This window comes from Cyrtonyx montezumae, unplaced genomic scaffold (assembly GCF_038088225.1).
Source record: "Cyrtonyx montezumae isolate F1298 unplaced genomic scaffold, pur_monq_1.0 scaffold_3, whole genome shotgun sequence".
In the NCBI taxonomy this organism is placed as follows: domain Eukaryota; kingdom Metazoa; phylum Chordata; class Aves; order Galliformes; family Odontophoridae; genus Cyrtonyx; species Cyrtonyx montezumae.
The window spans coordinates 138,175,267-138,197,496 of record NW_027072034.1 but is presented as its reverse complement, the minus strand read 5'-3'; the positions used below and the strand labels follow the sequence as shown (position 1 = coordinate 138,197,496).

The window sequence follows — 22,230 nt, the reverse complement described above, 5'->3', positions numbered from 1 at the left end:
AAGTGGAAACAGGCAATCCCTAGGGACTAGATCTCATTTCTGTGTCAATGCATCATGGCTGTGACTTTGGTCTAGCTGAAAGCTATCTCGTGAAATTCTTGTCCTGCCTTGAAAAGGATAGTGTGACCTGGTTTTGATCATTGGTTCTATGTATTATATGTTGAAAGCAAAAGTTCAGATAAGTTAATGAGCTGTTTTGATTAATTCTAGCGATACTTACTGAAGTTGTAACTGAAGTCACCTGTCCAGTGTTTAACTGTTCTACACAGCAGCAATTTTCTGTTGTGTGTGTAAAGTTAGCAGATAGAGTCTTAGTACTGAGTTAGTTAGTTATATGTACTGCAGTATTCTGTTGGCGTTTAAGAATGTTCTGTGTTTGTCTGTAGAGGAAAACATCAAAAATCAGACTGTAAGCATTTAATCCATTTAACGTTAGAACATTAACATTGGAAGTTTCAGCTTCTTGGTGAATCTCTCTACATGAGATTTCACTGAATGTGTATACTGTATTGCATCTTCAGATGTTCAGATCAGGGAATATTCTCAGCTAATCTCTATGTTTAGGAAATACAGAATTTGTACTCTCATTTGCCCTTCATTTTGTTAATGATCGTTAACAATTAGTTCAAGAACTTTGGGAATGCTGACTTCTATGTGGAGGTCAGATACGTTTGTTTTTCCTTGTTTGCTGGGAATCAAAGTCCTTCTATTTTGTCTTGGTTGTTAAGAGGACAAAAGTTGTTTTCCTACCGTGCAGTTTTCATCAGTACATCAATGACCCGAAGGATATATCTACTTAAAGGCACTTTCATAAAGTTTGCAAATGATCTGATATTAGGGAGATGGTTGGATATGCTTCAGCACAGAGCTGGCATTCAGAGGGACTTTGGCCAATTGGTGAAGTGGATTTGGCAGACACTGTAAGAAATCCATCAAAGGCAAATACCAAGACCCTCATGGTGAGGAACAATCCCTTCCTATAAAACATGGTGGGACTGTGTGACAGGGTGGCAGAAAGGACAGAGACCTGGCAGAGGGCGAGCTGAGCATGAGCCAGCAGGGTGCTGTGGCAGCTAAGAGCTGCAGCCTGGGCTGTTTTAAGAGCAGGAAATCCAGGAGATGAGAAACGTGATTGTCTGCCCCTATTTGGCACTCACTAGACTGTGCCTTGATCCTTGGTTGTAGTTCTGAGTTCCTGCTACAGGAGAGGTTGATGGTTCAGCAGTGAGCTAATTCTCTAGGGAGCCATCGTTTTTGTGAAGGAGTATTTGCCCCATGAGAGGGGGCTGAGAAAATGGGCTTACTCAGCCTGAAGAAGAGGGAGCTTTGAAAGGTCCTAACAGTGGCTTCTAATGCGGATCAAAAGACACAGCGAGGTGCTTCCCTGTGATACCTGGCAGGAGGTGGAAGTGCAAGAGCCACGTGGAAATGGTAGCAAGAAAGTTTCTAACTGGAAATGAAAAGTGTTGCCATGATAAGGATGGCAAAAGAGAGAGGTTGGACCGTTTCTCTTCTTGGAGGTGTTCAAGACTACACTGAATAAAGCCCTAACCAACTTTTCCTGACCTGAAAGCTGAGCTGGCTTTAAGTAGTTGGCTGATAGACTTCTGGAGATCCCTTCTGACGCGACTTACCGTATGATCTTAGGTGTGAATTACTACCTCCACTGGACTGATGAAAACCTGCAGTGTAGTATAGCATGCCCGAGTAATGCTCCTTTTGTCTCTTGTATATCCTTCGATGATTCACTGTGGAGAACTGCTGGTGATTCTTCTATCTAAGGACAGCCTTTAGCTCTCAAGTATGCTTTTTGATTTTCTTTACGTTTTTCAGAATAATCCATAGCTTGGAAGAGCAGCAAATAAAATGCAAATATCTCTCATTTTATCTCTGTTTTTATCATTTTATTTTTACAATATAGTTTGAAAAAGCACTGTTTTGTAGATGCTTTCCTTCGTGGTGTTTTTATTGAATTGGCCACTCCAGCTTCCATACTATTATGAACCGTTTTTCCATGTTCAGTGTTGGTACTGATTAATTTTTACTATGCAAAATCTAATTTCCACTTTTCCATTTATATTTGAACAGCAATAGATGACATTTCCGGAGGAGGTTCAATAAGGTGAGACTTCTAAAAATACCAAACACTTACTTGAGAAATGATTTGAGAGAACCAGTATTTATTTTGCTTTGTTTTCTAAGAAGTTCTGAAAAAGAGGACGATAATGACCGTCGGCATACTTCTGACGAAGAAGAACTGGATTTTACCCCCAAGGTACAGTGCCTTTGTAGGAAAATGGCTATGTCAAGTAAGTTATTTTAAGGCAGTTCTCTATTAGATTGCAGTAAACTGCTTTTCCAGACAATTCAATTTTTTCTCCTTAAAAGGAGTCTCTGGTCTGTCAAACTTTCTTCAGCTCTGAGTTTTTCCAAAAAGAGATGTACCTTTGGCAGAACATGCAGTAGATTTATGGTCTGGGGCAAAAACGCAGTAGATACCAAGATAAAAAAACAGATTTTTGTAGCTGTTCCTTGAGTCAGATTTGCAGACTTTAGGGGTTGGTAAGTTAATAACCTATTTTGTTCTCTTTCAAACTTTGCTATGGTTTCCCCTAGTTTACATGGTAGAATGCTAACTGATAATCAAAAAGAATATTTATTTATCAAAATCTAGTCAAACTGTTCATCACCTGGTTCTCTTTTCTTTCTCACTAGGTTCCTTGAGTGCTTAATGCTTGAGCTGCTCAAATAAGGATCTTTTTCTTTTTTCCTTTCTCTGTGGGATGACATTCCGTGCTTGTACATAATCTCACGCTGCATTATTTTCTTTGGTTTTGGATACTTTGATTTTACTCTTTTTATAAGCTACATCTGCTCACTCCTACTGTTCTTATTGATGTTCTGAAGGATTGACGTTTTTTTCAGTGATGTCTGGAGTATGTAGTCAGTTGCACTGGGATTCTGCAATGATTAGGATTTGGTAGTTCAACACACTCTGCAATGCTGGAGATGGAAGCATGTGTACTTTAAACATCATTCCATTTGCTTACATTGATTTAAATTGAAGTGATGCATATTTCAAGCGTTGTTTTGAAATTTACAGATCTGTCACTGAGTGGAGTTTAAATATAACCTATTTATGCTTCAAGCTTAAGGAACACTTAAGTTACGTGAGTTGTGTTCACATACAAGTAAGCAACCAGACTGCAATCCCAAGTGTAGATGTATTTTACTTATGTGTAAAAAAAAAAACAAAACATTTTTCTTGGGATTGTTATGCACCTACAGATAGTTTTGAAGTAAAATAGTCACTGACTTGTATACATGAAGAATGTTTGTGTAATTAAAATTGAAGGATCTAGAAAGCATATAAGTACTTTCAAAAGGAGTCAGCCTTTTATTTACTGTTCAAGATTTGATGTAGGTAAAAGATTTGTTTAAAAACAAACAAGCTAATAAAAAATAGATCAAATAATTATTTTAAAATGTATTTTCATTTGCAGAAGCCACAGAAGCCAAACTTGGCAGTGTTAATGAATGTTTCCCCAAAGTTCCAGAATAATAGTAAGTTATTTGGAAAAGACTTCATGATAGAATGACATACAAATGAAAGCTTGCTAAGTAATTTCATTTTGTGTGGTTGTTTTTTGTTGGGTTTTTTTTCCACTTGGCTATAGTAAACGAAGAAGGTAGTATTATGAGAACAGAACAAATAGTCATTTCAGGGTAAAATAAGTCAGATAATGAAAATGAAGATACTGAGTCCCCTCCTAATCTTTTGTCTGTGATAAGTATTTCCCCCACCCTGCCCTTACCTGGCTTCTTGTCCATACTGTCCCAGAGGAGTCCTCTCCTGTGTTTTAAATGGGTAAAATGCCTGTTGCTATTTGTATAACTCATTTGATTCATACTCCTTTTTCCTGTCATGGATGATGAAGATGCTGAAGAAGAGCAGTGTAAACAAGTAGATAATAAATTCCATGAAGTGCTGAAACAAGGAAGTGAAAACTTGTGTCTAAATAGATGTGAAGAAAATCCAAGGGCAGCATTTACCTCGAGCACAAAAGTAAGTGTACTGCGATGATTCAAGTGCAAGGGTTTATTAAGGGCAATACAGATAAGCAACAGTAAACAGTGTTCCTGTTAATACTTTGCCATGTATGCATACTTCAGTCATCCTATTTTGATACTAAAAATATCTTACTCGTAGCCAAAGACATTTCTTATACATAAGAATAGTATCAGACATCATTTTCAATATTTTTAATATGTGATTACAAGGACAAAGATGGAGAAGTTCATTTTTTCTGGAAACTGTGGTCCTGAGTAATATAAGTGAAGCTGGAATTAGGCTGCCACAAGGAAGTGCTTCAGGGCTTTGCCTAACCAGGGATGAAGTGTACAGCATGAGGCATTGCTGTTTAATCATACAGATTCATGTAATTGAAGGCCTTTAGAAACTTAGTTGAGCTTTGCTTCATTTTAGTCTTACTCGTGAAAAGTGTTTTCCAAGTTGTTGATGAATGGTGAAGAACATATTTGTTTCTGTCCTTTCCAACTGTTTTGGTCAATCTCTTTCAGGAAGAAAAGTCAAAACAGGAGAAGGAAGACACTGGTGAAGAGCTGCTTACTGCAGTTCTTATGGGTGTGGAAAACTCTGTTTGTAGTAATACCCGTCAAGTCCAAGATGCTGCTCATGTGAGAAGTGAGTTAATTAAATACTGATCCCGATTATTCCTCTATAAGTATAGTTGCTCCATTAAGGAATTAAAATGGTCATTATCCTCAAAGATGATAAATGCTGCTGTTACCAGTGAACCCTAGCCAGCAGGGGTAGAGGTGATTTGAAGAGGTGCTTCATCTTGTTCAGTTTTAAGATGTAGAAGGTCCCTCCAGTGCTACTCCTCTGTGTGCTTGAGCAGCTGAGAGTATGGGTACTTTGGTACTCCCCTCAGGGTCTCAGAGCAGGGGAAGATACCGTTTCCATAGTCTGTCTCCAGAGCAGAGCTTGCGGCAGCAGTATATGTTTTCAGAGCATGTGTAGCTATCTATTGGTCAGATGCTGCACAGAGGGTCTGGCAGAAGCACTCGAGGTACGTGCTCTTCTGTCTTTGCGCATTTTCCCCTAAGCAAGCATTTGGCAAACGATAAGTAGTCAGCACCCGGGCTGGAATTAACAATTATAGTTTCCCAGAGTGGAGACCATCACTACTCTCTGCCTCTTTCCTGCAAATGTTCCATGCATTTCTGTGTGAATGAATCCTGAGTTTATTTAACATAAAGATGTAGCTTAAAACAGAGAAATGAAGGTGGTCTGTTCTGGCCAGGAGTTTGGTAGTGACACTCAACATTATGCTCTGCTGGCAGAGAAGAGACTAGACTGGTAATTGCTAAACTGAAAAATGCTTGCAGTTGTGTGGGCTAAGTACTGGAACGGTGAGCTCCTACTCCATTTTTAAATGGCAGTCCTTAAGTATCTACCTTCTTGGAATCTTAGTCAGGGGAGGACTTGCTTGATAGCATTTAACAAGGAGCTGTGTGTGGTGGCAGCTTCCTCTTAGTGTGACAGTTTTTTGCATGATGCTTGTATGGCATGTCCTGTACACCGGGAAGTGATCATAAATGCCAAATGCTGGAGGTAGGCTAGAGGGAAGATGACTCGAGCTCTGTGTATGCTGAGACTGCAGCATGCTGGAGTGTTTTCCTGAACATTATCCAAATGTGAGGAATATGGCCATATCAGCTGTCATCCTCAGGCATCTTTTGTTGGAAAAGAGATAAGAGGAGTAGAGGAACACTGTGATGTGACTGCGTGTGAAGATACCCATGAATATAACTCATTTCTTGGTTGGTTTGTCCTCTGCTGTAGAACCGTTACTCTTCTTTCAGATCCTGGGTTTGACTGATGGGTGATAAAAGTGGGGTGCAGTGAACTCTCAATGTCTCTCTTTGTCCATCCTTTGTAGGTGCCCTGCCAGCAGTAGGAGCAGAAAAAGAGCAAGAGTCTGAGTCTCCCTTGGATTCTGAGGTACTTCCTGTGAAATGTGTATCTCCTCAGTGTAGGGGAGAGTCAGATGAGAGCTACTTGAGAGCTTCCCTTTGAATTGAGCCCTGCCCCTGATGAGGCTTGTTTACCTCGTGTTGTTGCTGCTCTATGTCTGTAACTGGGGGTCTTTGAAGTTCTTACACGGTAGATTGTGTGTTCAGTTAGTGGTGGGACAAAGTTAGGTCAAACTGCTTACGTGGGCCTCCTAGCTACTGGCTTTGGAGTTGGTTTTCTAGCATGATGTTGATACAGCATGGTTTACTGCACATAAAAACTTGTTAGCTGCTCAGGGGAGCTTGTGTGAGGATTGTTTTTCTCACTGTCCAGCTCTATTCTGCCAATGCAGTTGGAATTAAATGGTTGTCTCCCGAGTGAGCAGCACAGACATTTAGATTTTTCTGTATAGAACTTCTATCTTTTGTAGATACACTTAATCCATTTTTCAAAAGTGTTCAACAAATACCGAGTGTGTTGGCTGTTTTTATCCGTTCTGTCTGAGATAAGTAACAAGACAAAAGTGAGCAGGGTCTGTAGCTAGCCCTCCTCTTGGTTGTTCTTTTCTTGTTGTTGTTTTTGCTTTTTTGTGAGGAAAAACAAACTCATCCCCTACCCCTTTCTTAAAAATACAAGACTAAGATTTTCAAGGTAGCCTTAATCTCTGTTAGCTTTGCCTTGTTAGCCTTTAATAGCCTTTAATCAACACAAATCACACTTGTTTTCTTTTTGCAATGGAGTGATTGGTGCATTCTCTCACCACTGTGGGGTACAAGCCCCTCGAGCATAAGCTCCTTGTTTATTATCAACATCTTGATTTCCCATGTTAATTTCTTTTGTGGCTGTCTGGTTTGCCAAGCTTGATCAACATGAGAGAATAGTTCAGATGAGACGTGAGGATGTTTTTTCCCTTTTATTAGAGATACAAAAACCTTTGATACAAAGATTAAATTAAAGATTGAAGATTAAATTACATTACAGAAAAAACAAGTTTGTACCAATTCTCATGCATGTGTTTTACATTGTACAGTCGGATTCCGAAAGCCTGAGAAAAGTATCACCTGGTGTGTTGCTCCCAGCTGCAGATGAACATGGAGCGTGCTTGCTGAATAATTCAGGGGAGCACAACAATGGTAACTTTCTCATAGATTGGATTTGTCTGTGTTTATAGACAAGTGAACTTTTTCTAGTGTTTTCCATAGGAGCCCTGTTGTGTTCTGGGTGTGTGCTTTAGCAGTGAAGAAATGCTGGGCTCTTGTTAATTAACACCAGTTAACACTGCTCTTGCTGGCCTGGAAGTTCTCGCGTGTGTTGTGTGTGTTGTCTGGACATGTATGTTTTTTTTTTGCTTTAATTTGCTGCTCAACGTGGTAAGAGTGGTGTCTGGTTGAGTTAAACTTGAGGATAAATTCAGGTTTTGTTGCTGAGGGTTTCTGCCTGCAGCTTGTGGCATTTACCTTATGACCATCCTGATTGAGCATGAGAGAGCAGGAAAGTTTTGTTGTCGGAATAAAACTTGTCTCTTTTTAAAAATGATTTGGCAGTCCAGCTTATAATATGGGTACAACGACATAACTGAAAAGGCTAATCCAATTTTAGCTTAGTAGGCTGGAACCAGATCTTTGCAAGCTTCTGGGAGCTCTAAATCAGCTTTTCAATTGTCTTGAAAGTCTGCTTCATATGATTCAGCTAAGTTAAGTTTGAAATCAGTATGGAAAGGGGGAAGAGGTGATTATGGTGATCTTTCTATGGTACATCTGTGTTACTTGACCACCAAGTGAACTAAAATCAAATCTTGATGTTTTTTTGTTGTTGTAGTAAGTTGTAATAAGTCATGTTCATTACAAAAATGTGATTTCTTCACTGTAGATGAGTGCTCCGATTCTGTCTTTCATGCGCCATCATCATCTGAAGAAGAGATTGTCAAGGATGCCATTGAAAGCTGTGGGGAGCAGGTATGTGAAAACAGATATTATGAGTTATAGTCTGAATTAGTGAACTGTGTTATGCATTTAGGTAAAAGAAAGCTTACCTCTCAGTAAATAGTTCTGAAAAGAGAGTCTTGTACATGAGGATTTTATCATCTGAAGTTAGATACTATCTTCTTAGAGTTGTGTAAAATGCTTGCTGCTGCGATGGATACTTGACATCGTCCTGATATGTTTCCAGCTGGTTTGCTTAAACACTGCAGTGTTTTTCTTTGTGTGCAGAGCTGAGAAACAGTGCAGTTGTGATTTTTTTTTTTCCTATCCAAAATATGTATTCAATTGGGAGCAAGATTTTTCTATTATCTGATTGTTTCTTTGATAAAATATGCCATATTTTCCTCTTTGTAAGAGAAAGATCAAGCAAAAACCTGAAATATGATGATCTGTCAATGCTTTCTCTGCTTCTGCAAAAGGTAGCCTTGTGTGATCAAGTTAAAAAGTGTTTGAAAATAATTTTTGGAGGCCATTATGGAGGAATATAAAGCAGGCATTCCGTTTGTATTGGGCATACAGGACAGGACGGGGTAGGGATCTCCAGTGAGTGTCTAGAGTCTTCTGTAATACCTCAAGGGACAGTGGAGCAAGTATTTTCAACCACATGCCCAGGCACCGTGGAAGAGGGATGTGAATTTCAAGAGGTAGAGAACAGAACTTAAGTACTGAAAGAAGGTAGTAGACGTGCAAAAAGAGTGGAGCCTGGGAGCAGAATGGCTGGTACAAGCGTTGGCTGACTGAGATGCTCCTCTCCATTGTGAAAGATTTTTGCAGAGTTAGGATGTGGAGGGAGAAAAGGGCCTGTATAACCAGTGTGAGAAGATCAATGGTCTTGGCCCCTTGGGACACCAAGGCTGCAGGCCTAATTCTGAAGGGAACACAAACCAAGGAGCATGTTGCAGGGACTGTGACACGTGATATGAGCAGTCAGCACCATTGAGGAATAGAGTGTGAAGTCAGAGCTACGAGGAGACTGCAGAGAGGATGCAGTTGGTGGGTTTGAGGCATGGTACAGCTTTGGTAGATGTTTTGCTTTTTGATTTTTGGGCTGAGGGCAGGAACCAACAGGTTTTCCTAGTAAATATTTTTCTTGGAAGCTTGGAATGGAATTTAATAATTCTGACTCCGGGGAGCACAAATGATTGTAATGTAGCCAGTTCTCCTTGTGGTGGGTAGTAAAAAGCTTGTTAATCACTCACACTGTGTTAACACAGCTCGCAGGGTGTTGTAGAGTGCCAGATAGTAGAAAGTGATGGAGGATGGGGAATTTAAGGCAGTTGTGTTCTACATTGTTGTTGATAGTTTTGTTGGTTTCTGTTTGGTCGGGTTTTTTTGTTGTTGTTGTTTTGTTTTCTTAAGTAGTGTACTAAAACATAAAGTCCTTTTAGCCTGCCTTCTCTCTATAACTGGTAAAAGCAAACCTTGTGATCAGAGAAATCTAAACGAAGAAAAACCATTGTTTCTAAACTACATCCTTCTATTTCCTTCTTAAAATAAATAAATAAATAAGGTAGTGTTTTTATTTTTGTTGCATGATCGCATAAGTCTGCAACATCATCACTTGGCTTAACCGTAATTTCCTTTTTCTTGGTAATTTGTCTGTCTCTATCTGCTTATTTAAGGTTAAATGCATTTTAGAAACTACCAACTTGGTAGAAAGGACAGCACATGAAAAGCAGACTGACAGAGCAGAAATTTCTCCTCAGGAAGCCCTAACAAAAAACAAGGAATCCCACAGTGCTGACAAGCTAAAATCGTGGGAAGAAAGATATGAAAGAATGTGGGTTGAAAATGAGAAAATGGAATTGAAAGCAATTTTTAAAAAGGTTACAGCAGAGCTGAAGCAGCGTTTTGGTGAAATTGACGAATCTGAAAAATCTACGTCCCTTGCGGCAGAAGTGGCAGAAGATGACTTTAAGGAAGAACTGGAGAATTTTTGTGTTTCATCTTGGGTGACAGAATCAAGTAATAAGTTAGGAAGTAAAGGTGAATTTGGAGATACAAAACTTAACGCAGACCTAGAAGAACCCAAATTGGAAATTGTCATTTCAAATTGTGCCGTCCTTCCTGATCACAGTAATTTAAATGCAAACATGGACAATATCTGGAGTGCAGACGAAGAAGACTGTGCTAAGTGCACAGATAATACAGAAGTACCTCTAGCAAAAGGAGAGGAAATGGAAGAGAATGAGAATGGGATTAGTAGGAATGTAGAGGTAAGTCCTGAATATTCCCCGAGACATTGTCTAGAAACAAATATTTTGGATGGCATTTCTAATATTCCCCCTAAAATAAGACGGATTTCCACAAATGATGAAAGTACACTTGGTTTGATAAGAGAGAGGAAATTTGACAAGGATTTCCAGAGACTGCCTTAGTGAAATCAAGGAAATGGGAGGAATGGAAATAAAAAACTAGAGACTAGAGTGGTACTTTTCTCAAAACCTTCTATTTACGTTGTGGGGAAAACAAAATGTAGTGTTTCAGTTTAACAATAGGTGGCAGTCAGTTCCAGTGTAAGTAGTGATCACCTCATTGCTGTAAAAAGAAATGCATACAAGTACACCAATTTTGATTCTCAGTCAAGGAATGAAAATAGCTTCTGAACAGGGTCTTGACTAATCTCTTCGTTTGCTGTGATTTGTGCATGGTGTGCCTTCATTGCCTTTCACTAAAACTCCTGATTGCTGTGAAACTTTCTGCTTGTGAGTTTGGGGTTTCTTTTTCCTCGTCATTAAGGAAGTGCTCCGTCATACATGCGCTCTTTATTTTGTGTTTCTACAAGTAATGGTGTGTAGTCCATCTAATTCCTTATCCATCAGTCATGACTTATTGTTTCTGTCCTAAGGGCTGTGTTTTTTTGTGATACTTTAAATCATGAGTGAAATCAGAGTATTTTCAATGACTTCATACATTTTGTGGAGCAATTTTTTGTTTTTTGTTTTATTTTTCATTATTTCAGAAGTCAGCCTTAGATTCTTTGGTCTTACATACAGTTTTTATCGCCTTTAGGAACAAAAAAATACATGAAGCTTAACTTTCTCTTCGTAGGTTGAGAAGGAAGAAGGGAAGCAGAAACATTTCAAAAAGCAAACAATGGAGAAACAAGATCTTGATAAATTCAGTACACCAGCAGGCGATATTACCAGTCAACCAGTGAAAGAAAAGTTTGCTCTAAGGAAGAATGAAGAAAAAACTGAGAGTGAAAGAACGATAGAAGAAGAAATGCACACAGAGAATTCTTCATCTGAAGAGAGATTAAAATTAACAGAAATGCCACTAAAAAGGTAAACTAATAAAATAATCTGTAATTTTTATTTGTAATATTTAGGGGTTCTAGCTTCAGGGTTTTTCTGGTCTTGTGTTTGAATCACTTTCCTCAGTGAAAGCTATGCCGAGTTGTCCCATGATTCTCAAGCTTTTAAAAATATGTTTTTCTAAGAACTGAGTGCACATTGGACGTTCAATTTTATTTCACTGGAGGAGATAGAGATCTTGTGAATTTCTTCCTTAAAACAGACACTAATGGGGTCTTCAGAATCTTAGCTGGAGATTGAGAAGAAGCTATTTTCCTAATAAATAGCCACTCAGAACAGAAAAGCAGAAACTTAATTTATTTTCTCCCTTTTCTAGGAGATGCTAGTGTTCCTCGTGTACTTGTTTTCATTAAACTCAGATCCCCTTTGTCAGGAAAAAGGGAAAGATAATATTACCAAACAGGTCTAAAAAGTTTGAAGAAGACACAGATGCTTTTGCATAACTCTAGGCAGGATTTTTTTATCTGTGTCTTCTTGAGGAAAATCTGTGCTCTATGAGCATCCCCTGATTGGGACAGAGAAGCGTTACAGCTTGAATGTTTTCCAAGATCTTGGGAATCAAGTCTGTGTTTTATCGCAGACATCTTTAGTCTTGTCTTTGTTGTGTTGTTTTTTTTCCTAGACTGTTTCTTTTTTTATGTAATGTACGCAATTGGTGATTTTTTTTCTTTCTGTTCAATGCTGTAAATCTGTTCTGAATGCAAAAAGGAAGAAGAAAAAGAAGAAGAAAAGGCAGTCTTCAAAGAAGAAGGCTAAGCAGAAGATTCAAGGATTAATGGATGATAGCACTGTCAGTGAAACATCTCAAGATGAAGAAAGGTACTAAATATAAGGAATATTATAAATAATTTAATAATTACAAAAATTGGCCTGAAAACGAAAGGTAAGATTTATAAACTGAATGCATAGGGATTGTTCTATGCCAAACAAGACCTGGGGGTACAGGTGGTTGGCGAGCTGGATGTGAGCCATGTGGAGAAAACAAGGTACAGTGGGTACAGGCTGCACTGGGAGAAGTATCATCTTGGTATAAAAGATGTTTTTGAAGGAGAACAGTCAATTCCTGGAACAGTCTTCCCAGTGACATGATAGAATTTCCTGTGATTGGAGATCTTCAGGACACAGTTGGACTGGGTGCAAGATAGTCTCCTTTAGGCTCCCTTTCCCCACGTGGGCCTAATGACCCTTTAAGGTCCCTTTCAACCTGAACTGTTCTATAATTCCTAATACCATGCAGAAAACATAGCCATTCAGTACACATAAAGAGGTGTTTTTGTTGTTTCTTTTTTTTTTTTTGCCTTCGACTACATGTAAAAAAGTTTTGTTATTAAACTGTAGTTTAATTTTCTTCTGAAACTAAGTTTTCAGAGCAATTTCAGTTATTGTTTGTAATGCAGTATAAGCATTCCAGTACTGAAGTGTCTTTCTGTTTTCCAGACGTGCAACAAGAACAGGGAGCAAGAAGAAAAAGGTACTGTAAAATTACGTTTTTATCAGCTTTTAATCACTTAAAGGGTAATAGCTTTTACATCAAGTTCAAGATGCAAACGATTTCTGCTAGTATGCAACTTTGTACTGTTTTAGCCAAATCTCTGAGTGAGAGGATGAATGTTCTTGCATTTATAATGATCTGCAATAATATAGTGTTGTATACTTACCACACTGTATTGTCTGTAGGTCAGCACACAGGTGGCTGTTACTGATGACCTTGATTTAACACAGTCCTCTGACACAACTACATGGGATGCTGAGTGGACAACTTCAAACTGCAAAAAAGCTATGTTGCTGTTAGAACAGCTTAGTGCGGTTTATGCAGGTAAACTTCTAAATCACTTTGTTTTCTGTTACAAGTTCCTCTCTTTTTTCCTGCTGGTACCTCTTAGTAAGTCATGACAAATTGCTCCCCAAAATATCTTTGCCAAAAAAAATATATATATAATCAAATATGCTTGCATGTATACACATAGCTTGATATAAATATAAGCAGCACTAATTTTCTTAATCTTTTCTAATAATTCAAAATGCACATATGGATTACCTGCCCTCTCACTTCTATTCTTCAGCAGGACAGGAGGTGAAAATAGAATTTAAAAAGTTCAAGAACTGACATAAAGGCAGGGCCATCACTAATTGCTGTCATGGGCAAAACAGGCTCCACTTGGGGAAAATTGATTTCATTGTTTGCCAATTAAATTTGGTAGTGGGAACGATAAAAAGAAATAAATGAAACACCTTCCACCCACCACTTTCACACACTTAATTTTGCTCCTTCAGCCTCTTCATGCTTTTCCCCTGCTCTAGCATAAGTCCCTCTACAGGCTGTAGTGTGGGCTGCAGGAAAACACCTGCTCCATTATGGTCCTCTCCACAGGTTGATTAGGAATCTGCTTCCACACCTGGAGTGCATCCTCCTTCCTCTCTCTCCTTCATCTTACCTTTACGTTACCACTGCTATTATTTACGCTTTTTTTTTCCTCCTTCTCTGTCTATGTGGTATTTTTTGCCCTTTCCAATACATGCTTTCTTGGAGGTACCATGAGCTTGGCTGATAGGCTAAACTGTGTCCTGCAGTGGGTCTGTTGGACTCGTCTGTATTTGGCACGGTCTTCTCTGTCTGTCTTACAGAGACTTCCTGAAAACCTTGCCACCTAGCCCCAGTACAGCAATGAATTAAATAGATTGTACGTGCAATCTCGTGTATTTTTTTCCTCCATATAGGTTCTGCTGTGCCGCTGAAAATTCAAAACATACTCCTTGAATATGAACAGATGATAGGTCGTGAAAAAAACCACCATACAGCTGTCCAGAGCAAAGCCTGGAAATTGGAAAATGAAAAAGAGGAGTTGCAATTAATAGCAGAAGAGACTAAAGATTTGAAATCCATGTTGGCTCACCAAGAAGTTGAATTCAAAAGTGACATCCAAAGCCTTAAGTATGCAATCTTGTATTTGATCATGTGTGTTATCCTGATCACGTTTTAGAAGATGCTGACGGTCTAGCCACCAACAACGTGCCATGTCCCCTAGTGCTACATCCATGTATCTCTGAAGTACCTCTATGGATAGGGAAGTACAAGTATTTTTAAGAGTCGCGCTTCACAGATTTTGTCTTTGTACCTTCCGTTTTTAAATAAAATTAGGAACTGTGGCAACTCCACAGACTGCCAATTGAAGCAGTTCAGTGGGTGTGTTTGACTGAAGGTCAAATTTGAGATCATTCCCTTGTCCTCATCTGCTAGATGCAGATGGTTTATAATTACTGTTTACACTATTTCAGGGGAGTGGTTAGCAGGCATTATACAAAATACATCAAGAACGAATTCCAAGCCCTGCACATGGGATGGAGGGATCCCTTGTGAGGATAGCCAGGGAAATGCTCGGGTTTGTGAACTGCTTTGCTGAGAAGGCCCTGGGGGCTTTGGCAGATTTAAGTGCCACAAAAGCCAGAATGATCTCACAGCCCTGTAGGCCGAGAGTATCCTGGCTTCTGTTAAGAGGAGCAGAGCGTCAAGAAGCTGAGGGGAGTGATAGCTCTTGTTGGTCTTTTTTGCTGCACCGAGTCCAACTTTTGGACTCTCCATACATGAGATCATAATCAGCACGTGTGAGTGCAGCGGAGGCATTCTAGGCCGATCACAGAGCATGGAGCACTTCTCTCTGTGAGAAGAAGTCGAGGAGGTGTGTCAGAAGTCTCCCAGTGTCTGGAAGGGGATTATGAGTAAGACAGAGCAGTTCCTAATTTGGCCTGGATTTGATTCTGAATGTTTTTCAAAATTCCCAAACATCTATAAATTGCAAGGAATTAATTTTTTTTCTATATGAAATCTCAAAACTATTAGCTATACATTTGTAAAAGCTGTACTTTTTGAGAAATTAAAGCAATAATTATAAGCCATTTAAATCCTAATGTTACAGCCAATCTTTTGAGCTATTTATTAGTGGTCACTACTAATGAAGCAGATTCATTTTCCAGACTTAGTAAAGCGGATTTTTTGGGGCACCTCTTTATGTTCATAGTTGCTTTCTTATTTGTTGACAAAGATATTGGAAAAATATTCAAAATAACTACCAAATACGAACATACTTTCTTGTTTACTTACTGTGGACACGCAGTGAACAGTTTTAACCACATCAGTGAACAGTTTTAACCAATCAAACTGCTGATGGTTTCAGTTATTAAAAAAAATAAAGCCTCACATTCTCCAAGGCTTTTTTTATCAGATTGAAAATCAAGTTGCTGATATTCCTCCTACATGTAGATCCAATGACTTTTAGAACTGTGCTTTTCAATCATTCTGAGCTTAACATTTCTAAATCTGTTTTTGGAATACTGTCCTTACTCTTTCAAAATAAAAATAAAAAGGTTACTCTACACGTGGTGAACAGTTGTTGCAGTCTTAGAGGAGGCTTGCTTAAAAGTTTTTGGATCTGTCTTAGGTTAAGTGATGTGCTCTTTTGTTAGCACTACTTGCAGTCTCCATGAGTTCTCACTATGTAGATGATGATCACTACATTAAGAGCAGTTTATTTTGATACTAAAAGTTTATGGTATTTTGATCTGGTGAGACAGTGAGCTAATTTTGAATGAAGTGTGCACCTGTAATGTGAAGTTTTGGGGTTTTTTTTTAGAAATTTTAGAAGTGTACATTCTTCATATCTGCCTACATAAACTGGAAAATACATGATGAATTTTATACGTCACTTAATGGCTTATTTGTCAGTCTTGTACAGCTCACGTACAAGATGTCTTCCACCACTTATAGGTTGAAATTGGATTTTAAAAGTTTAGAATTACAGCAAAAATATTGCATTTGAAAAGATGTGGCATTTTTACAGTTTGTTTCTGCGAGCTCATAATGTGGCATATTTACTTTTTTGTCAGTGCTTTAATTCCTCAAATATTCTCTTTCAAATCCCAGATTTTCTTTGAAACAAGAAGAGGAAAGGAGGCTTAAAGCTGAAATGCAAAATGAAACAATGAAAGAACAACTGAGGAAGAAAGAAGATCAGTATTATAGAGAGACAGAGAAGAAACAACAACTTGAATTGCATGCAAGGAATTTAGAAACAGAGTTAATATCGCTGAGAAAACTCTTGAAGCAGGTATATTAAACATTCAGTTTTTCTGTTTCTTGATACTAATTGATACTGTATTCTGGGATGTCCACTGAAAATGTACCTTGTTTGTGCAACAGGCATTAGGTAATTATCTTGGTACATTTTGAGGACATATTACAAACATAGTAAGAGCACATGAAAATGGTCCTTAGGGATCTTCAGTGGCCACACTGTTCTGGCAGGAGCAATAAATAGTTAGCATCACCTCTTTCAGTTTGCCTGAATGTAATGGCAGTGTGGTTTGCATTAGTTTGCCTCCTGGTCTGTTTGTTCAGTTGGTCAGTCCTCTTCTGGGTCTCACCTCATTAGTAGTCTTCGTGAATCTCATACAGCTCAATTTGTACAGCAGTATTGCTAGCTTTTGGTAAACTGAAAATATAATGACATGTTCTGATGCATTTCTAAATGTTAGCACTGAGTTACAGATGTAGGCTTAAGTCCTTGCAGTAGCATATAGTTAATGGAATTAGCGTGCTTTTGGAAATGTTACTTGTTGGCTTTATGCTGTTCTTACAGGCAGATCTTTGCCTGTAAGCATATAAGTGTACATCTCTATTTTCAGTGTGTATATATAGTACGTTAGAAAGATAACTTGGGTTTCTGCTTAAACTCTGTACATTTCCAAGAAAGGTAGTTTTACCTTTTTCTTTTGTTATAGAGTGTGATTCGTTAAGTATAAAACTTTAGAGCGCTAATTTTTTGCAACAGGTTGGAAAAGACCTCCAAGATCATCAAGTCCAACAGCAACCAAACCATACTACCCTAACTCTAACAACCCACTGCTAAATCATGTCCCTGAGCACCACATCCAGATGGGTTTTAAACACATTCCGGGATGGTGACTCAACCACCTCCCGGAGGAGCCTATTCCAGTGCTTAACCAGTTAACATGCAGTGCTTAAACATGTTTATTTGCAAACATGGAAGATTGATGTTCAGGCCGTTCTATGATTTTATGATAAACAGCTCTTATTAGAATTAATAGAACGTAAGAATGCAAAGAATGAAACAGGAAGGTATTGCTAATTGTGATTTTGCTCAGGATTCACAAGTTTCATTATATTGCTGTAGACTGAAGAAGAGCGTGATGAAATACAGATGCAGCTCACTCAGGAAAAGAGTGCTAGAGCCCTACAAGAAGGAATTTTGAACAGCCACCTGCAGAGGCAGAAGGATCTGGAAGTACAGTCAAGGAAGACTATGGAAAAAAATTCAGAGGTAAGCAGTTCCATTTCTAATGCATGTGATTATATTTCACTGTGCTCATTCTAAAGTCATAAGAAAAATAACTCTTTGTGCCTGTTGGTGGATTATCTACAGTTTATCACTATGACCTGGTTTTGTTACTGCTTTCTTTAAAAAACTCTGGATAGCAGCATCAATCCCATATATACCTGAATTGCATGTGGAAGTAGGAAGCCACTGGAAAATAAGATGCTGTTTACCCAGTTTCTTAAGCTATCTGCTGTTCTTCATTGTGTAGTTGTTACCATCATTTTTAAGGTTTTTAGTTGTGAAACACCCAGATATTTTGGGATTAACTAGGAAAGAACTTGGTTGAGGCTGTTTGTGATCCCATTGCTTGGGTTTTGAATTTATTATTATACTACCACCACATTTTTGTTTCCATTTTTTTTCATCATTTGCCTGTATTGATTATTTTTATCTCAACCCATGAGTTCAATTTTGTTTCCAGATCTCTCCCTCATCCCACTTAGTGGTGAGGAGTGAGCAAATGACTGTGTGGTGCCTGGCTGCCTGCCAGGTTAAACCACAATTTCCCAAGTGACTATTTATTCATGTCCTTTATCACTCAGGAATCTGACACTAGTGAAAGAGAAAAGGATCTGTTGTACAAAAATCAGTTTAAAAATCATTTTTGTTGTACAAAAAACCACTTCTTAAGATGATAGAAAATTGAAGTGTTAGTGTTATGCAGTTATTAATTTATGTGTGTGTTTTAGGAGTTCTGAGGCATGTGCCAATCCTCCAAGAAGTTGATTTCAGACACTGATTGAAGTCTTACGTATTTTCTGATGGGTAGACTTATGTAAATGTGTTCATTCTTTATGATTCTGCAAAAATCTGTTTAGCCAGACAGAAGAAAGACTTATTAGGAACTAAGTAAATCTCCTCCCGAAAATTGATAGAGCGCATGAATATGAAATGTGCTGCCATGCAGATTACTAGCATTCTTGGTGTCTTGAATGTGCAAGGAACAAGTATTGCTCCCATATCTGCATGTAGATTACAGAAAATGAGAAAGACTGGAACATAACAGGGATGGTAGGAGCAAGGAATTCCTTGTACCTTCTTCAGCAAAGGGGTTGGACTCAGATGATCTCTTATTGTCCCTTCCAATGCCTGCAATTCTGTGATTGTGAGCAGTTATACAGCTGTAGGTAATGGGAGAATACGTTATGAATGTTCTTAGAAGTAAAGTATTCTCGATTCCAGGTAGGGTAATGATTAAGAAGTTGGCTTAACCATTTTGGTTAATCTTTCTTTCCTTTCTAGAGAATAGGAAATGATCACATTCAGTTTTTAGATACCTTGATAATAAAGTTTGTGTCCCCCAACGATTTGAGTAGTGAGCTGAAATTACTCTTCTGTCAGATAGACGCCTTATTTTTGTTTATTTTTAAAGGTAACATAGGGAAATAACTCTTAGAGAGTTGTCAGTTGTCTTAACTTGTGAATTGCTTTATATTCTTCCTCCCTCCTTTTGAAGTTCCTAGATAAAGAATGTATTAATCCACAGTGAACTCAGTAAGAAGGCTCTAAGAGGATGTGATTCAGCATCTTCTTAAAGCTTCAGAGGAGATTCAGGAACACATGTGGATTTAATTATGCCTGCATAGTGAAAGAAAAGCACAATGAATGGTCTAATATAAGGTCACACCTTTGATCATTGGAGTTACATCTGCAGTCAAACATTGCAGCAGAGTTCTTTGTGTTTTCTTAGGGGAAAAAAAATACGTGATGGCAGTGTGCTTGTGTGATAAAGGTTACTGTGTGCAAGTGCCTGCTGGTGGAGACAAAATTTCTTACCTTTCAATTCACTCTGAAGACTGAATTATATAATCTAGACAGTTTAAAGAAGTAAAGTGATATGTCATGCATTTCCTCCTGTTCTTCTGTTTCTTCAGTGTACGGTCAGACAGCTGCAGCAGGAGCTTGCTGAAGCTCTTAAGAAGCAGTCTATGTCAGAAGCATCACTTGAAGTTACTACACGGTACTCAAGTGATCTTGAGGAAGACAATTTGCGCTTGCAAAAGGGATTGGACAGGATGAAAAACAAGGTACAGATAAACTGTAACTCATACCTATAAATCCGAGGGAGTTTTTCCCCGTTTCTGGTGTAGAAGAGAAAAATTATGTTCTGAATGTGAGTAGCAGAGAGGTTAAGAGGTTAGCAGTGATACCCCGTCATAATTCATGAAGCCATTGAAATCTTTGCCAGCTGGCCTCCTTCCTTTGTAGTGCAAGAAAAGAGTTACTGGAATCATGAAAAAAAAACCCAAACAAACAACTATTTTCTTTTGCAAGTAGGGGACATTGATTTCCATTGAGCAGAAGAGCAGCCCTAGCACCTTTCAGCCTATTCCCACAAGTTAAATTCTGCTAGTTTGGTATTTGTATTTGGAATTTGGTGCAGAATATGGAATACTTGCTGCAGAAGAGCTGAGGAAGGCTGGAACTCGAGGAATCCTATTGGCAACAGTTTAAAAGCTGTTCTTCCTTTAAAAGATGAGCTTGACTTTCCTTTGGCTTTGGTACTGAGTCAGCAGATGACAGTTCCAGTCCTGATGGTATTCCCCTTTATGAATTTTTAAAGAATAATTTTACACCCCTCTGAGTTCATTTTATTACTGTCTGTAGGTTACTGAACTTTCTCAGAAGCTGGAGTTAGAGTCTAAAAAATGCATCCATCTGGAAGCACAAAACCAGGGTTTGAAAGAAGCGCTGTATACTCTGCATGAGAGCCATGAAAAACTGGAGAAGAACAAACGCCAGCTTAAGGAAGAAGTGGCAAAACTCAGACATCATTTGGAGACTAATACGGTGAATCTCATCCAAATAGAACAGTATAAGAAAGAGATAGATGAACGAGCCGCACAAGAAGTCAGACAAAAACTACAAGAAGTCAATGTTTTTTTGCAGGTAAATGAATTTCTTGAGTCTGTCTGTCATTTTTATTAAGCATATATATTTTTTTCATTTTTTTATTTGATGCTTAGTGCTGTGCGTGTGTCTTTCCTGTACAGGAGAATGAAAAATTGTTGGGTGAACGTGCTTTTGTGTGTGCAGTGTGCCTGTAGGTTTCCAACATAATAGCATTCCTGTGACAGACTTCTGTTTTGCAGTTCTTAAAGGATATTGCAGACTGGTGATCTTGATATTGCTGCTCATCAGCACGGGAATATTGCAACCTAGAGATGGTTTGGCCATAGATACAGGTCACTGTACAGGATAAAATGCTCAGGGAATGAGTCACTGAAGTTGCCATGGGGCAGGAAGAGTGGGGAGGGCAATTCTCATCATTTCTTTGTAGAATCCTTTTTGTGTGCCCCGTCCTACAGAGATATCAGAGCAGCTTCTAAAAGAAGGCTAAGTAATATTGCTAAGAGCAGATCTCTGTTTAGATGAAAACAGTTATGTAATGTGTTGGTTCTGGGCTTCTGCCTTGATTTCCTGATGGTAGTGAGTAGGTACAGTTGCCTCAGCTGTGTAAAACTGTGCCCTGGGGGGGAAAGATAGTTCACTTTTTCTTTGCAGTGCTTGAAATTGTGTTATCTGCTTCAGGTCCAGGCAGCCTTCCAGGACCATTTAGAACAAATTAGAGCCAGTCATCGTGCCTCACTGACAAACCAACTAAAGCACAGAATTGAAAGTCTCGAATATGAGTTGGACAGAATAAAGAACACTCAACAAGACAATGTTTTTCAACAAGAATCCACAAAGGCAGAAGCAGGAAGATACAAAGAAAAGTACCTGGAAGAAATGAAAGCTAGAAAATGCCTAGGAAATAAGCTGAAATAAACATCTTTATTGCATTTTGAGTATAAGTTCTCAATAAGACCAAGTGCCGGGTCCTGCACTTTGGCCACAATAACCCCATGCAATGCTGTAGGCTTGGGGCAGAATGGCTTGAAGAATGTAGAGAGGAAAAGGACCTGGGGGTGTTGGTTGATGCTCGGCTTAACATGATCCGGCAATGTGCCCAGGTGGCCAAGAAGGCCAAAAGCATCCTGGCCTGTATTAGAAATAGTGTAGCCAGCAGGAGCAGGGAGGTGATCATCCCCCTGTACTCAGCTCTGGTACGGCCGCACCTCGAGTACTGTGTTCAGTTTTGGGCCCCTCACTACAAGAAGGACATTGAGGCCCTGGAGCGTGTTCAGAGAAGGGCAACAAAACTGGTGAGGGGTCTGGAGCACAAGTCTTATGAGGAGGGGCTGAGGGAGCTGGGATTGTTTAGTCTGGAGAAGAGGAGACTCAGAGGAGACCTTATTGCACTCTACCACTTCCTGAAGGGAGGTTGTGGTGAGGAGGGGTGGGCCTCTTCTCCCTGATAAATAATGACAGGACGAGAGGGAATGGCCACAAGTTGCACCGGGGAAGATTTAGATTAGACCTGAGGAAACATTTTTTTTTCTGAAAGAGTGGTCAGGCACTGGAATGGCCTGCCTAGGGAGGTGGTTGAGGCACCGTCCCTAGCGCTGTTCAAGAAGCATTTAGATGAGGTGCTAAGGGATTTGATTTAGTAGTTGGGT

General features: G+C 39.0%; 1 protein-coding gene across 1 annotated transcript in view; it reads left to right on the top strand.

The window, feature by feature from the left end:
• Positions 1-21,499, top strand: part of LOC136051483 (ankyrin repeat domain-containing protein 26-like) — a 28,398-nt gene extending 6,899 nt beyond the window's left edge. Inside the window, 22 exon segments of the mRNA XM_065740923.1 lie at positions 2,089-2,122; positions 2,203-2,275; positions 3,504-3,564; positions 3,918-4,083; positions 4,581-4,705; positions 5,967-6,028; positions 7,071-7,173; positions 7,910-7,995; positions 9,645-10,399; positions 10,905-10,914; positions 11,074-11,308; positions 12,023-12,158; positions 12,777-12,810; positions 13,017-13,155; positions 14,058-14,271; positions 16,258-16,441; positions 17,528-17,674; positions 18,274-18,340; positions 18,914-18,918; positions 19,606-19,758; positions 20,339-20,620; positions 21,263-21,499. Of these exon segments, the coding sequence (XP_065596995.1) occupies positions 2,089-2,122; positions 2,203-2,275; positions 3,504-3,564; positions 3,918-4,083; positions 4,581-4,705; positions 5,967-6,028; positions 7,071-7,173; positions 7,910-7,995; positions 9,645-10,399; positions 10,905-10,914; positions 11,074-11,308; positions 12,023-12,158; positions 12,777-12,810; positions 13,017-13,155; positions 14,058-14,271; positions 16,258-16,441; positions 17,528-17,674; positions 18,274-18,340; positions 18,914-18,918; positions 19,606-19,758; positions 20,339-20,620; positions 21,263-21,499 (3,308 nt within the window).
• Positions 21,500-22,230: the final 731 nt, after the last annotated feature.